Consider the following 16,127-nt stretch of genomic DNA (forward strand, 5'->3'; position numbering starts at 1 on the left):
GAACAGAAGAGAAGATATTTTTGGAAACCTTAAGTAATCTTGATGAAATCTAAGGTCTAGGTATGTTTTTGACTATGATCTGTTAAAAAAAAAAGGGTATATTTTTGCCTAATCGTATACTAATTAAATAGATTGAGGTAAGTCGTTACTGCTTTTGAAATCTGTTAATTTATGAAAAACAAAATTAGATATGGAGTGTTGCTATTTTGTACTTTTTTTAGTTTTAATGTACTCGTTGTTATGCACGTTTATTTTTATTTTTTGTCTCGCACACATAGTCACCCCCGTGTAGTAAAATTATTGACTCCATCCCTGAATTTATACCAGCGTTTATATAAAAATAATCACATTACCCAACAATGTGAAATTGTATTCCTTTTAACACGTATAAACTCATAATTAGTTGAGGATCTTTTATGATCCAATGTCATGCACCTAGCCAGCAGTCAATGTTAATTTTATATCCTTAATTAATTTTGTCTCAACTAATTAATGAATACAAGCAGTTTCTTCAGTTTAGTAATTTAAAATTACTAGTACCAATTTGCATGGAATCACAGATCACCACGCGGAAGCCCGGATTCCAAGAAAGCACATAACCGAAGCATCGCATATAATTGGAAAGAGAAAGATAGAGACCCATACATTCACTTTTCGTATTGTACTGTCAATGTAGAGAGAGAGAGAGAGAGAGAGGAAAAAAGCAAATGGGGGGAGGCAGCCACCCTTCCCTTTAGCTTTAGATTTTGTCTTGTGGGAGCTCCCTGTTTTTCCATCAAACCAAAAGGAAGACTGATTCTTGTTATCTTTCCATCCAAGCGCTCTCTCTCTCTCTCTCTTAAAACCCCCCTCAGCACCCCATTTCTCAGCCCCTCTCTCTCTCTCTCTCTCTCTCTCTCTCTCTCTCTCCTTCGTTAATTCCCCTCCACAGTCCCCCCTCCCTCCCTCCCTCTATCTTCTTGGATCTTGCTTAAGTTCTCTCTCTCTCGTTACTAGTTCAGACTGGTCTCCAACTTTTTTTTTTGGACAAGAGAGACTAGTTTCAATCTCCTTACATTTTTCTACTCTAAGAAATTAAGATCAGAAGAAGTTGTCCTATTCTGTGAAGACATATATATATATACATACATACAAATAAATGGCACCGGTTTCGTTGCCACCGGGCTTTCGGTTCCACCCGACGGACGAGGAGCTCGTGGCTTATTATCTCAGTAGAAAGATCAATGGCAAGAGGATTGAACTAGAAGTCATCCCGGAAGTTGATCTCTACAAGTGCGAGCCATGGGACTTACCAGGTTTGTAACTCATTTTCTATTTTCACTTTAACAATTTATCCTTATAAAAAGCTTGATGATTTATATATATTGCCCGAATATGATCAAATATAAGTCACAGAGACTATTAAAAAGTGGCTTTAATTGAAATTTTAAAAGTCTAGGTCTGCAGGTCGGACTATTATTTAAGGACGGAGAGGGTAATTAATTAATTATGTTCAATCATTTTCTTACATTTAGTTTGAAGAGCCAATATAAATGAGATAATCAAAAGATTATAAAGTGAGAGTGAAGAAAGGTATAATGACCCCCTTCACTTGCACCCTTTCCCATTAATTAGCATTTATAAGGAAAATACGTTTTTTTAAGTTTTATTGACATCCTATTACTTTCTTTATTTTCTTAAATATTAAATATCTGAGCCAACTTACGCGCACCACGACTATTTTCACTATATTGAGAAAAATATGTTTGTAAAGAGAAAAACACCGGTATTACAAAAGGATTTTTCATCGATAAAGGAAATCAACGAGTTTTTTTTTTTTTTTTCAAGAGCTTGATTTGTATGTATAGTGTGAAGAAATTAAATATAGTAAGGAAAAAACTCAGTCAAAGGAGGTTCCATATTTTTCGTTCTCGCTTTTTGTTGGAGTTTCATGATTTGAGAAGAAAGAAACAGACCATTTATCTTTTCTTTTCATTCAATTATTTGCATTGTGAAATCCAGTTTTCACCATTTCAACAGGCTTTATGGTCAAAAACTGTGGCTTTTAGTAATTATAGTACAATAAAATATCTTATGTGATCTTACTTTATGCTTAAAAAGAAAATAGATGGTAAGGATTAGGGCCTGGTCGACCCTACATCTTTCAATGTCCTATTGAAGCAAAAAGATGTGGAGAGAGAGAGAGAGAGAGAGAGAGATGGGTCTAAAAGAACATGATTACACTATTTCCAAGAGATCATATGATCAGTTCAGACTTTCTTTTTGGCCACTCTTAAAATCAATTTATATGATAAAGAGAACAGACCTGGGAATAGTTTCACACTGTATGAGCCTGAAAGTTCAATGGCCAAAAAATAAAAAAGGAAAATTTCTGTGATGGTCTTTGTATCTTTTCTTTTGTATACGTTTTAGTCCCTCTAGTTTTAATTGACTCATTTTAACCCTGGATTTAGCATTGTGTATGAATTATGTGGAATCAATAATGCTGGTTGGTTTGATAATTAATCTGATTTGTGGCTGACAAATCAATAGTGGTCATTGGGTCGATTGGTGTAAGTCATTTGGCATTGATCGTCCTTTATTACCGGTTTTTGACCTACATCGTAACTCAGGGACAAAAATCAAGCAACTTATCAAAACTAGAGGCACCGAAATGAGGCAAAGTGAAAACTACGAGGATCGTCTCCGTATGTAGTTACCCAGATTAAATGGGAAAGAAAATAAAGAAAATCTTATAGCTAGTACTCAATGCATTGTCAACTTTGACCATCTACTAATCTCAGACATTAGGATCCTGTTCGGTTTGGATTTTGAAAGTAATAAGTGGAGAGAGATGAATGGATTTTGAGAGTAATAAGTGGAAAGAGATGGATAAACAAATTTATTGGAGATGGTGTGCCGGAGTTTTGAGACTCAAAACAAATAAGTGGAGAGAGATATTTTGTTTTGAATTTTAATCTTTCAATTGCTAAGAAAATATGAAAAATGTTTTATTTGCCCATATGCTTGAAACTTGAATTTTCAAATTTGTTACAGGAAAATCCCTATTGCCAAGCAAGGATCTGGAGTGGTATTTCTTTAGTCCTCGAGACCGTAAATACCCAAATGGTTCAAGGACAAATCGGGCAACTAAAGCTGGATACTGGAAGGCCACAGGAAAGGACAGAAAGGTCAATTCACAGATGAGGGCTGTGGGGATGAAGAAAACCCTAGTTTACTACAGAGGGAGAGCACCCCACGGGGCACGTACCGATTGGGTAATGCATGAATACCGGCTCGATGAGAGAGAATGTGAAACCAACTCTGGCCTGCAGGTGAGACCTTTCTTTGAGATTGTTTTCTTTTTTTTAGCCGGATGTCCGGACCACCTTGTAGCATCTCATTTAAAATTATTTGGAGTCTTGTCCGCGCAAACCACCAGTAGCCCAAAAGTTTTGAAGTATTTTCTCATGTTTAGTTTTTCGTATTTTCGGAGATACATAAATAAATGAAGACCTAAAAAAAGCCTGGGTTTGTTGCCAATAATTGTAGATTAACACTTTTTAAAAATTTTCTTTTGGTTTTTGGAAACACATGCCCTTTTCATATTTTATACAGTACATTTTTTTAGGTACAAAATAGAAAACATCAGTCTCTCGCTGTTGTTCTTTAAGAATGTTGTTGTTTCTTGAAGATAAATTCACCAAATTAATATTTAAAAAAAAAAAACTTATTTTGCGAAGTATTAGAATGAACCCAAAAGCAAAAGGGAACCCAAACAATGCACCACTATTTTTTATTTTCAGTAATTAATGGGTTGGTTTTTAGAAAATGAATTGGTTTTGGAAACAGTTTGTCAAGCGAATTTTGCTATGTTTACTGATACTAGCAGAAAATAGATAACCAAGACCATGCCAAACAGACCTCACATCTCTCTCTTTCCTTTCGAATTCGAAGTTCTCTTGGCAATAAAGTTCATTAGGAGAAAGTCTATATGCACTTACATTTGGCCACGAGTTCGGGCATAGATTTGGATTCGTCATATGCATATAGACCGATTCTAAATACATTTGTATCTATGCGCGAATACCCATTAGCTAGCAATCACTCATACCCACTTTGCTTAAACTCTTTCAGGATGCTTATGCCCTATGCCGGGTGTTTAAGAAGAGCGCAACCAGCCCAAAGATTGGTGACTGTGTGGGCTCATCGTCTAACCAAGTGTCTAGTGATCAATCATCTGGCGTCGATCTACATTCGGAGGGAAAGTGTGAAGATGTGGACGGTTTTGGTTCTGATTATCAAACGCCAATGGACACAACTAGCTCACCAACTCCGGGCTCTACGCAGAACCATACCCGTGGTTCGAACGACGAAAATTGGATGCGGTACTTGGCGGATGACGCATTTAGCCTTACCAATCAACCATTTCCAAATTGTGGAGTGGCTTCTTATCCTCCATCTGAGGTAATATAATTAGCATATTTTACACTTTGTAACCTCACACTTTGCCTTGAATTTCACATTGGCCCTTGCATTTTAAATAATTGTGACTATAAAAACCCTGTTAAAAATCCAAATTATTGTTTTATTCGTTTTAGGTTGATATAGCATTGGAGTGTGCAAGGTTGCAACACAGGCTCTCAATGCCTCCATTAGAGGCGCAAGACTTCCCACAAGGCGGCTTCGTCGACATGAAAACGGCACAATCGAGCTCCACCATCCATGCAAACACAGATGAACAAGACATTTTGCAGGAAATTCTCTCAGTTGCTCAGGTTTCTCAAGAGCTGATAAATCAAGACTCGTGGAGTAGAAGCTACGCCCCGTCTAACGATTTTTCGTTTCTACCTCATCCTGAACAAGTTCCTCGCGGCATGAGCATGAGTACTGGTGATTCTTCAAGATTTTTGGGAAATGCAAGCTCTTTAGGCGTTGGAAGCACGGATGAAGGATTGAAAAGTGAAAGAGTGGTGGAGAACTTGAGATGGGTTGGGATGTCTAGCAAAGACATAGAGAAGGTACTAACTTTGTTATCTACTTCACATTGTGCATGGCAACTTTCATATTCCATGGATTTAAGAGTCTTGTTTTGTTGCTATTAGTGTCCCTGTTGTCCTTTAGGCAGTTGTCCCCATCTGAGCCGTCCATGCTCAACAATGGACTACTAAAATTTTATTTTGGCCGAACAGATCTCAGCCATCCATCCGTTGCTTGGATGGGGACAATACCCCTATTGTCCCTTAGGGGACAACAGGATCCCCGAGTTTAGATATAGTTTAAGTGGAGAATTTATTAATCTAACATGGTATTAGGGCCATTTGTTGGTCGCTCATTTTGCGCTTCACTTTGGTTAATTTGTAAATGAATGGTGTTGCACACAAAGGAAGCGTTCACTTGGTATGCATTATTAGGTCCAATTGCTAACACCTTAATGTTTCCAATTGAACAGAGTTTCTTGGAAGAATTCAAAGCTGTTCCGATAGGAAGCATATCAAATTTTCCAACCAGAGAAGGTATCGAAAATGCCACTAATTTTTCCTATTTCAATTCCACGTTTTTACTGCTCCTTTCCGCTCCCCGACGCACAAATTTCACTCTTTTTTAAATCGTTCTGTTACCTGAAATTGATTTCAGGGGAAATGGATGATGATTGCAACAACTTCAACAAGTACAATGAGGTGGTCTCGAATGATTTCCCCCTTAGATTCAGCGATGGTACCCAGAACGACGATTTTTTAGATGATGGAGATGTGGATGATGATTTTTCCACTACTCCAAGCTTTGAAGTATACGAGAAAGTTGAGGTGCACTGTGGCATGCTTGTTTCGACTCGCCAAGTAGCCGATACATTCTTTCACCAAGTAGCGCCGTCTGAGATTGCTAAGGTCTATCTTATCCCCGCGGTGATGCACAATTACTCGATGGCCAAGGCAGACTCACCAACAAAACCTAAGAGCAAGGGCATATTTGGAAAAACAGTGAGTCCTATGATCACTATCATGGCTCTTCTATTGAATTACTATTGCTTGTATTTCGGTGATCAAAGCTTGGAGGATGAAAAATTGAGTAGAGAGATCCTTCCAGCCAGCTGCAGCAATGTGTTGAAGAGCAGAGAGAGAGATTGCTCTAGTGAGACAGTTGCTTGGAATTACAGAAAGAAAAAGATTTGGTTTGTTGAAAAGATCATAGGAGAGAGGATTTCTTGTGTGGCATTGAAGAAGATCTTGTGGGCTTACCTCACCATTGCTTTGGCTATTTGTAGCATTTGGGTGCACCACATTGAGCCCAATTGTCCTTGACTAACTTTCTTTTTTTCTTTTTTCAATTTATTGAGTGCTAACCATAGTTGTTACATGGATGTACGTGCACGGTGCTATGCACATCCGAACCGTTCATCTCGACAATCAATAGTCAGCATTGTCGAGACGGTTGGACGGTTGAGATTGTATAGGGAGGGCATAAGTTAGCCATACCCTAGTAGTTTGGAGTCATTTGTATCTTGATATACTTGGGCCTTTTTTTTCTTTTTTCCTTTCTTTGGATCAATCCCTCAATGTCTTATTGTTATGGAAAAAGGTTAATGAAACATGTGTTTTTTGTAGTCTTTTTGTTTGGCACTCGGTTATACATTTAACGGTTAATGCTTAGTATGCCAGGTTAGCATAACAGACGTTCAGTGATTCTTTATAAGTGTGTATAAATCCCAATTCTTTCTTTGAAAACTTAATTAGAGGTACAATATATAACTTGCTCGAGTTCACAAGCCTCATTTCAATATATAAGTTTTTAATTAGTGTGCGATTATTGCGCGTGCTTACCAAATTGAAATATTTCTTCGTTATTGATCTTTTCTTGAACCGCGAAGAAGAATACCTAATAATTATAATCGTTGTACAAAGAGTACTACTTCTTGTAACAACCCTATCTCGATCTGTTTGAACCCATCTCACAACAATAACGAAATTACAATAATTAGGGAGACATATATTTTGTTTAAAGGAACAATTTTGATCTTCATAATAATGAGATGGTGCTCCATTTAGTCTTAATTCTATGGGGGGGTTTTTTTTTTTTTTAATTCCATTTTGTCCATTAGATTCCTTGCTTGAGATGAGCTAGTAAAGCTTCCATTTTAGAGGATCAAGTTGTATTTATTCCATGTACAATAAACAAACCGAAACTGAAGGAGTTAAAAAAAATGACTAAGAGATTCGTACATCAATCCCATCACATAACTTTTGTAACATTTAAGATTACTAATTTCTTGAACTAATTTTTTATCCGACGGTAGGTCCGGGCCAGCTTACATCTACCTTAACTATTCCTCTCCCTAATCTGGTCAAAGACAAGTTATTTACGCCGACATTAGAGAATTCACAAAGAATTCTTCTCTTGCAACATGGCAAACTAAAGATACCACTGCGATTGGTTTTATTAGATTTTCTTTTCTAATCGCATAAGATGAGAAATTTTGATATCGTACTAATAATGAACTCGATCCGAAGCCCAAATCAACAATCTTCTATAATTATAAAAACTTATACAAACACACTCATATTTACATAGAAACCGAGCATTTAATAATCACTCGTGAAGAAAAATTATTACTTGTGGCTGGAGCATTGTCACACGATGGGATGGAAATTTGGAAATCTTGCAGTGCAGCCCAAACTGCAGGGATTGTAGAGCGACCAATTCGATCATCCATTTTGACACCGACGGCTCATATTTAATCCAAGCTCCTATTGATCCGAACCGCCCATACATTGCCAAAACAGACGGCTGAATTGACAGTCCTGCAAGATCCCCGGTTCCGGTGGGATGGATAATGTGTTTGCACTTTTCCCACTACACATTTAAGCCTGTGAACAAACAGCTAGATGAGCAGTAAAAGTGGTTTTGATTACTTTGATCACATGCCTGCCTACACCTCCATTTGATAGCTAGAAACGCCTCACTTTCACTCTCTTTTTGTTTGTTTGTTTGTTTCTTTCTTTAAAGTAAAAGAGGAAGTAGCTAGCTAGTACATTCTCAACAAAAGCCATTTAGTACTATAAAAAATTATCTGGTGGTCCCTGGTAGAAGCTTGTGAAGATCCACCATATATACAAATTCATCCCACTCCCTTTCTTGTTTATGTTCGACGGTGAGAGTTTTCGTGCGGATCAGCTTACGCGCATCTCGACTACTATATCTTCTCCTGGCCGGTTCGATCGATTAAGGGCAAACTCCATTCAAGCCGGTACTAAGGAATTTACGAGAAATTACTTTTTTACGGCTTAATCTCTATAATTGAATCCTGATAAGGGCGTAGATCAGAGAGCAAACCCACCGACTAATCGGAGTAAATATATAACCCTTGAGCTTCATCCCACTCCCTTTCTTTCCTCCGAATAGTGACCAAAAATATCTGCTTTGACATGTGATCTTTTGATCATGGAGCAATAGCTGTATGATGTACACATCTCAATGTAATGTACATCTAATGGTTTGTTTTATGTATTTTTGGATATTAATTCCTTCAGCAATTACTAGATTCTCATCTCTCTTCCTAAAAAGAAAATTGTATATCAATCTCATATCTAATTTGGTCAAATGAACGTTTAAATGACCCTGCACAAAGCTTTCGGGCAATGTGTTCATTTACTCGTCAAACAACGAACATTCAAATGACCCATTATTTCTAATTTTTTGGTATTTTTTTTTGTCTTTTCTAATTTTTTGTCAGATTACGTTATATTTGTTGGTTTAATCATCAGTCTCGATGAGAGTAGTCTAAAAAGTAAAAAATTATGACCATAAGCAGAAAAAAAAGGTTCACAAAAGACGAAAAATTACCGAACAACTGGTATTTTTGTCGATTACATGATTTTTTTTAAAACTTCAATCCATAATTAAGTTCTTCCGTCGAAAAGAATGATTAATTCCAAAAATTATGAAAAAAAAACTAAACACGGAGGAATGGTGTGATGGTGAAAGGAGATAACTCTGAGTAGAAGGTGGTGGTGCATATATAGCACATGGTGGGTGTAGCTACTACAAGGAAAAGTACTGCTGCGCTGGAGGTGTGGTGTAGAAGAGAACAATAGCTATGGGAAAAAGATGAAAAAGAAGATGACAAATTAAGCACAACTGCTTTGAGTTCACGGGTCGGAATGTCTCAACCAGTAAAGAGACATCACCACTATTGACCTGAGCAGTTGACCCGGCGGTCAAGGTTTGAGATTTGAGAATTTGCTGCCTCCTAAGATTTCACGTTTGAAACCTTTCAACCCCTTTTGGTGCGGGTCCATACAGAGTTTTGCCTTGATTCTAATCGGGACCCTTGCTAGTAGACAGTGGGATTGACCGGTCCCCTAGAATTAGTCGAAAACATTTGCGTAAGCGTGTGAAAACATTTGCGAAATGGACTATAGAGATTGGTCCGAGGAATGCACAAATTGGCTCAAAATACATTGCATTACTCAAAAAAGGGAGGCAAGGGGCTATTGTGCCCATTTTTGGGCCTTTTCGATCCATACTCAACTCTGCAATGCACAAATTGACTCAAAACACCTTACATTACTCAAAAAAAGGGAGGCAGGGGGCTATTGTGCCCATTTTTGAGCCTTTTTCATACTCAACTATGCAATCATACTCAACTCTGCAATCGAAACTGATCTTCAACTAGCTAGTTGAGTGATTGTCCATGCAAAAAATTAAATTAATGGGACATCGTTAGTCATATGATTAAAACATAATCTATTTATACACAACGTTTTTTTTGAATTACTAACGATTTGCTTTGTACTTATCGATCTTCAACCAAAATAACTTAATTTCAGAGCAGACAATCAACTCGACGAGCCTAACAAGATGAAACAACTGTAACCAAATAATTCACTACCCACAATTCAAATGCTATGACCCCACCCATGCCCACATACGGCCTCAACTCCCCATATCCCATCCTAAATTCTCTCTCTCTCTCTCTCTCTCTCTCTCTCTCTCTCTAATTGGTATGGTGGGGTTTGGGGGATTCAAAGTTGCCAAGGCAATAACATTCATGAATCTTCCTCTACATCCCATTCCATTATATGCATGCTAGAGCTTGACTAAAAGGGTAGGGTACTTAATTCATCTTCATTCAATTACAATGTCTTCGCCATTGTTGTTGTTTCTTGCTTGGTTTGGCATTTGTGAGGCTCTCGAGGGTGTGAATGCTGCCACTGGTAGTACTGTGAATGTTGGTAGTAATATCTCTAAGGTGGAAGATGCTTCTAATTTCCGTATATATTATGGCCAGTCTTTTAAGGTCATCAAAAATAGCCTCGACGGCAAGAGCTATCTCCTCAGTCAGGTTCTCTCTCTCTCTCTCTCTCTCTCTCTCTCTCTCTCTCTCTCTCTCTCTCTCTCTCTCTCTGTCCAACAGATACTTCAAACCTCAATTAAAAAATGGGCATTGTTAATTATCTCACTTTATAAGGTGAAAATGTGATCGATTTTTATAGTGCACTCTAGGGGTGCATGAAACATTTAGTGATATTTTAGTGTTTCGCTATCTTAAATTGTGTACTCCAGTAGATTGTTCAAATACTAAATCACCTTTTACAGTGGGATATTTGGTATTTGAAGCATGCTAGGATGGGAAGTAAAATATGAAAGGTGAAATAAGTACTCCCTCCGTCCTCGTTTTAAGTCCCTCGATCGTACTATCCTAACCAGATTTTAAATTGGTTATATTTGTCAATTGGTAATAATTTTTAATATACGATATAGATCTTGTTTGATAGCTCTCGATTTGCACTAGTAAACAAAATTTTCAAAATTACCTAAAATATTATAGATTATAAAATATAATTAATTGAAAAATGACACAGACTCAAAAAAATAAAAAAAAATGGGAGTAGTATTTAAGGTATTTGGTAGAGCATGCAATGATGCAAAAGCTGTAAAAAAAAATGTGTACATTAAAGAATTTAAATTCTCTCTGTCGGCAATAAAATCATGGGGTTTAAGGAATTTAAATTCTCTCTGTCGGCAATAAAAATCCTGGGGTTCTGCCTCCGCCGTTGTGGGTCCTGTCGTGTGTTCATTATTGTAATCTGAACATTCATCTTGAAGGACTCGCGGAGTAGTATATTCGTGAAAAAAAAGAAGCTTGATTGAACTTCGATATGTATATCAAAAATTGAATTATGGTTTATAAGATAGACATTCTATCGATTATTGTAAAGTTAATATACTACTCGGCAGACCTTACTACATGAACGGTTCAAATTATAACAATAAATTCACGGTAAAACCCATAACGGCGGTGACAAGAAACCCACGATTTTCAACACTATCAAACACTAGAGGAAAGAATTTAAAAACTCTTTAGAAAAGAATTGTCCTTGTTTGGAAGCAAATTGACAAAAGCAACCCCTCAAGACCACTCGTATGTCACGGGTCGAACAGAAGAGGGGTTTTGGTTGGGGGCGGCCAGGGGTGCAAGTCCCTGTACAATTCTAAATATATTTTTTATATTATATTAATTCTTAGGTTCGAAAATTTTAATTGGATTGGACATTGCAAGTAGCAATAAATGCTTATAAAAAAAAATTCTTTATTATCAAATTAATATATACGTGATTTGGACCCCTGTGAGACAATAAATCTTGTGTCTGCCACTATCGAGCCTCTAGGAAAATAAGCCATTTTTGCATTTCATAAATTAGAATACTCCGTACAACAAGTTTTCATAACCCAATGCATGGAATTATTACTTTTCAAAAGGGGAGTAATTTTGCCACTCCCGAAATTGTTAACGGCACTCCCCTCAACTCATATTGATTTTGCCACTCCTCAATTTGGAGAGTGGCAAAATCAACCCATATTGATTTTGGCACTCCCTAGGGGAGTGCCGTTAACAATTTGGGGAGCGGCAAAATCACTCCCCTTTCAAAAATACTAAGTAAATATGTTTTTTCTTATTGAGAAAAAAATCTAGTATTTAACTTAGAATAAGTATGTGAAAATAATGTTGGCAGAATAACTCAAGAATGGCATCAAGGACGAAGTATTGCACGGGAAGGATCAAATCATTTGTCATCCCACTATCGAATTATTCGCTGGATACCAGTTATTTCCCAGGTAAATACTATATACGAATACATAAAGGCGGTCCCGTTTCGCTAAGAATCGGTTCCGTTTCGTTAAGCTAAGGTTGTTATTTTTTAAGTACTTATTTCTCGTTTTACAAAACAGATTATTCTCTCGTAATACATCACTTTGTCTGTTGATGATACTGATTATATATGACTACTCTGTAATAATGATGCTTCTTCTTTTTTTCCTCCCTCTGGGCCGGTCTTCTTTCGGTGAAATTGCAGTTTCCTTCTTCGAGGTGAGAACTCCTCCTTATTACGATTTTCCGTTAAATATTCTACTTGATGTTTTAATCCTATGAAAGCAAACACTTTAATTTGAATGTCGGAATATTTTTAAAAAAATTTGGATAAGAAAGGATTAAGAGGGCCGTAGTCTGTGAGTGGGCAGTCCGATGCCTAAGTTAGACACTAACAAAGGTGGAAAGCACAACGGTCTCAGATCTAGAAAAAAATGGCGTACCTTTTTAGGATTTATCCCTTAGGTTTATAAGGGTGAGTGTACTTTCTCTCCAAGTAAGTTCATGCCAGGCACAAGCTATGTGGCCGAAGACGTGTGTACGGAACGTGACACCAAGTTGCCATGCAGAATCCAGCTGGCCGCTGAGTCACCTTCGTAGGCTGGCCATAAATCTCTCAGTCTAGTCTACTCAGCGGGCTCCCACCAAGTTGGGCTCGCGTCATTGGCTTCAGGGGATGATTGGGCCGATATGTATGCATACGGCCCATGTGCATCTGACCTAGGCGAGCCCTCCAGGCCATTGCCTGGTCGGACTCGGCCCACTACACAATTCCCTCACTATATCCACGAAAGACTCCTCATTATTAATCTGACAAATCGAACAGGTCTTAAACAAACTTTGAACCTCTAAACTTTTGTTAGAAACTTGTACAGTTTGCTTGGTTGAGTAATTGGTACATGCTTTTGGACAGCTTCTGGGACTACTAGAAAACTTAAAGGGGATTACATCAGACACTGTGGCTTCTCAGTGTGTGCTGAAACTGTACAATGGGGGGCAAATTGGGTACATCAACAAGAGTGAGCCACAGCAGCTAAAACAATTTACAGCCCACTTCATTAGCAATTCTGATCAAGGGCAATCTTGTAACTTCGTTACTTTCCTTCCTGCTGAGGAGGACTCACCTCTCAAGGTATATTTGCATCACCGTCTAGCTTCTGGCCTTTTTGTTTGTTTCTTTTTTACGTGACATGTTATTCGTAAATCATTACAAGAGGTATATCGATTCTGTTTCATTAACTCGAACCTACAACCTCATTCTTGAAAAACCATCACTAGGCCACTTGGGCAGTAAGTTAATCACTTATTTACGTTTTTATCCTTGAATTCTCAGAGAGCAGAGTGGATCAAATACCTTGGAGTATTTGCTAATGTGGAAGTCAGAGCTAATCAAGTCTATGCTGCTGTAAGAAAACAGTATCAGATTCATATATCAAGAGGACAATTTCTAGTTTTAACATTTTACTTCTGAGTAGTTGGCTTAAAATGTGGGAAGGAGATTGGCTTAGTTGCCAAAAGATACCAGGAAATTACTATTTCTTTCGTTGTGGTTAATGTGTAAGCCGTTGGTTTTACAGATTAAAGAGAACTACATTTGCTTGACAAAAGCGGCTGCAAGTAAGACGTCGTTCAAACCAATAGTAGCCTGGATGGAGTACAATGCGGTAAGCGTCCTGAACTCTAAAAACTGATAAGTGTATAGCGCTGCCTTGGTTCATCTCTGTTGTTGAAAAGGATTCAATTCGGAGTATTCAATATGCTTTCCAGTAACAATGTCGAAGGGTTTTACCTATTCGCCTTTCTCCTGATATTGCAGAAGGACAGACAAAGATAAACGAATTGATAGTAGTGTATTACTTTGTCACGACCCAAACCTAGTGGGGTTCGAATCCGTATAAGGCTAGTGATTAAGAATCACCCTAGGCCTCTTCTCACTCTTGCTTCAAAAACGGGTTACTTCCTACTCTAGCTCAAAGTTGCTCATCACCATCGCTCTCGTTCTGTTTTGCAGGGTGTGTGGTCTTTTACAAAGGAAACATACAAGTTAAAGGTATATCAATCATTTCTATGTCTACCTTGAAACATTGAAGGTATATCAATTATTTCCATATGTACCTTAAACATTGAATTTATAAAAACCATAGAACTAAGGCGTATACGATGATCATGGGGCGCCCAGTAAAACAAACAATCACAAGTGTGGGTAATGTTGAACAAGATTGTTTCGGGCAGGCTTACCATGCTCTGAACAGATCCGTTTTCAGGCAGGCTTACCTTGTTATGTACAACATCGAGGATGGTTCCAAAATCCAAATTAACTATTTCGTTGCACGTACAGTTACCCAAAAGAGTTTGAATTTGAAAAGATGGGGAAGACAATACCGAGTCTATTTGCTCCATATTGTAGGATTCAACTTGAAAATTCTAACTATTTTGACAACATTCTGCAATTGATAATCACATTGACTGATTGGACAATATGGTAATTGGTATGGGAATACCTTGAAAACTAGGATCATGGAATGATTGTTCTCTGCAACAACATTTCCTTCTGCAAGTTCAACACTAGGGCATCTATTGATCAGATAGAAGCAGATGGAAATTAAGTCTAAAACAAGGGTTATGTAGTCAAGATTCAAGGAACTTTAGATGTCTCTAACTTTGTTTGGTTTCATTCAACACATGTGTATGTAGCTTGTGGAAGATGCCGGTGGCGAAAATGTTGACAACTCCATCAACAGATTTACCTACAACATCTCCATGCCCGACGACTTGGATGAATTCCATGCCATTCTATGTGTAAGTTCATTCTCTGTGTTCTTCCAAATTCTCACTAGTTTGCTCCATACACTTGCAAAGTTGAATGAGATATTGAATTTTTTAACAAATCAAAGTTTTCCAAAATGTCCGCGGTGTAATCCCACTGTACTTACCGCGATTCAATTTCTGTGTAGACTGTTGATGTAGTGATTGATGAAACCTTTGCTTCTGATCCATTGGGTTACAACATTTCCACCTTTCTCCAAAATATTAACCTCGACGATCAATCTTGTTTCGCTTTTCTCATGAATCAAAGCCTGTGGAGATACGATAAGCGGATCCAAAACAATATCCCTCTCGGTGAGCCAAAACTCGTGTTATCACACTTCCTCATGATGTTTTCTTTACGTAATTACATTTTGTACTTAATTTTGAGAAGGTAAATGTATCGTTGTTTGGTTACGTTGATGATCATTTTCATTTGTTTGTCGGTTTTGTGATATCAAGACTGGTACGATGGAGCAGTGTCCCAGCCTCAACTGGTTCTTGCAGACCTAATTGAAGCTCTCTTCCCATCAGGAAATTACACCACCTCATATTTCAGAAATCTTGGGAAGGTCAGAAATTTTCCATTTATGAACTTGGGAACTCACTCCTTCTGTCTCGTATTTTTTCCCGAACATTAGTATTTGTCCACGTTGAGAAATCGACGGATACATTTTGAAACATTCCCATCTACCCTACATCTCGGATCATATCTCGATGAGCCAAAGTCGCATCTTTTGAAATGGGATCACTCTACATCTCATCAAATAGTTGAATTTCTCAAAACGGATCAAAATTACGGGACGGGGGTACCATTTTCTCTTCTACTAGATCATATTACTCCCAACTTTTTTTCCCTTTTTTTACTAACTTGTACCTCTTAAAATGCAGGAAGAAGGAGTCGTAAATATGAGTCCAGAAATGTGTGATAGGGATAGCTCCATTCCCATGGACCCTACTCTCATAGCTTGCAAATAAATTTTCGAGTGATTCCAATTTTTTGGCCAGTTTAAAAATTTGCCCTTTGGCTCGATTGAGAGAGTTCAAATATGGAGTATTTAATAACTTAATGTTGAGTGGGTTCCACTTTGCAGTATATTGATATACAAAATAAATACAGTACTTTCCCATCCCTTGTTGCATTCCCCAGAGTATTTTGTGTAACTGTGACACCACTCAGCGTGTTGATATG

The 16,127-nt window shown here is 37.7% G+C and overlaps 2 protein-coding genes across 3 annotated transcripts; both read left to right on the plus strand.

Annotated features, from left to right (window-relative positions):
• Positions 1–779: 779 nt before the first annotated feature.
• On the plus strand, positions 780–6,583 carry LOC131302698 (NAC domain-containing protein 54-like). Its single transcript, XM_058329463.1, has 6 exons — positions 780–1,295; positions 3,037–3,314; positions 4,117–4,446; positions 4,581–5,000; positions 5,432–5,495; positions 5,617–6,583. The coding sequence occupies exons 1-6, from the start codon at positions 1,139–1,141 to the stop codon at positions 6,279–6,281; spliced, it is 1,914 nt and encodes a 637-aa protein (XP_058185446.1). The 5' UTR covers positions 780–1,138; the 3' UTR covers positions 6,282–6,583.
• A 3,328-nt stretch (positions 6,584–9,911) lies between these two features.
• LOC131302699 (uncharacterized) lies at positions 9,912–16,068 on the plus strand. 2 transcript variants are annotated; one of them, XM_058329464.1, is made up of 11 exons: positions 9,912–10,321; positions 11,994–12,096; positions 12,336–12,349; positions 13,044–13,262; positions 13,464–13,535; positions 13,708–13,794; positions 14,142–14,180; positions 14,825–14,929; positions 15,085–15,250; positions 15,398–15,507; positions 15,827–16,068. In XM_058329464.1, exons 1-11 carry the CDS (start codon positions 10,118–10,120, stop codon positions 15,911–15,913), a joined length of 1,206 nt encoding a protein of 401 aa, XP_058185447.1. In that variant the 5' UTR covers positions 9,912–10,117; the 3' UTR covers positions 15,914–16,068. The 2 variants fall into 2 exon arrangements, with proteins under 2 accessions (XP_058185447.1, XP_058185448.1); XM_058329465.1 differs by lacking the exons at positions 13,464–13,535; positions 13,708–13,794.
• The last annotated feature ends 59 nt before the right edge of the window (positions 16,069–16,127 follow it).

The sequence above is a fragment of the Rhododendron vialii genome, chromosome 10a (genome assembly GCF_030253575.1).
Source record: "Rhododendron vialii isolate Sample 1 chromosome 10a, ASM3025357v1".
Taxonomy (NCBI): Eukaryota; Viridiplantae; Streptophyta; class Magnoliopsida; order Ericales; family Ericaceae; genus Rhododendron; species Rhododendron vialii.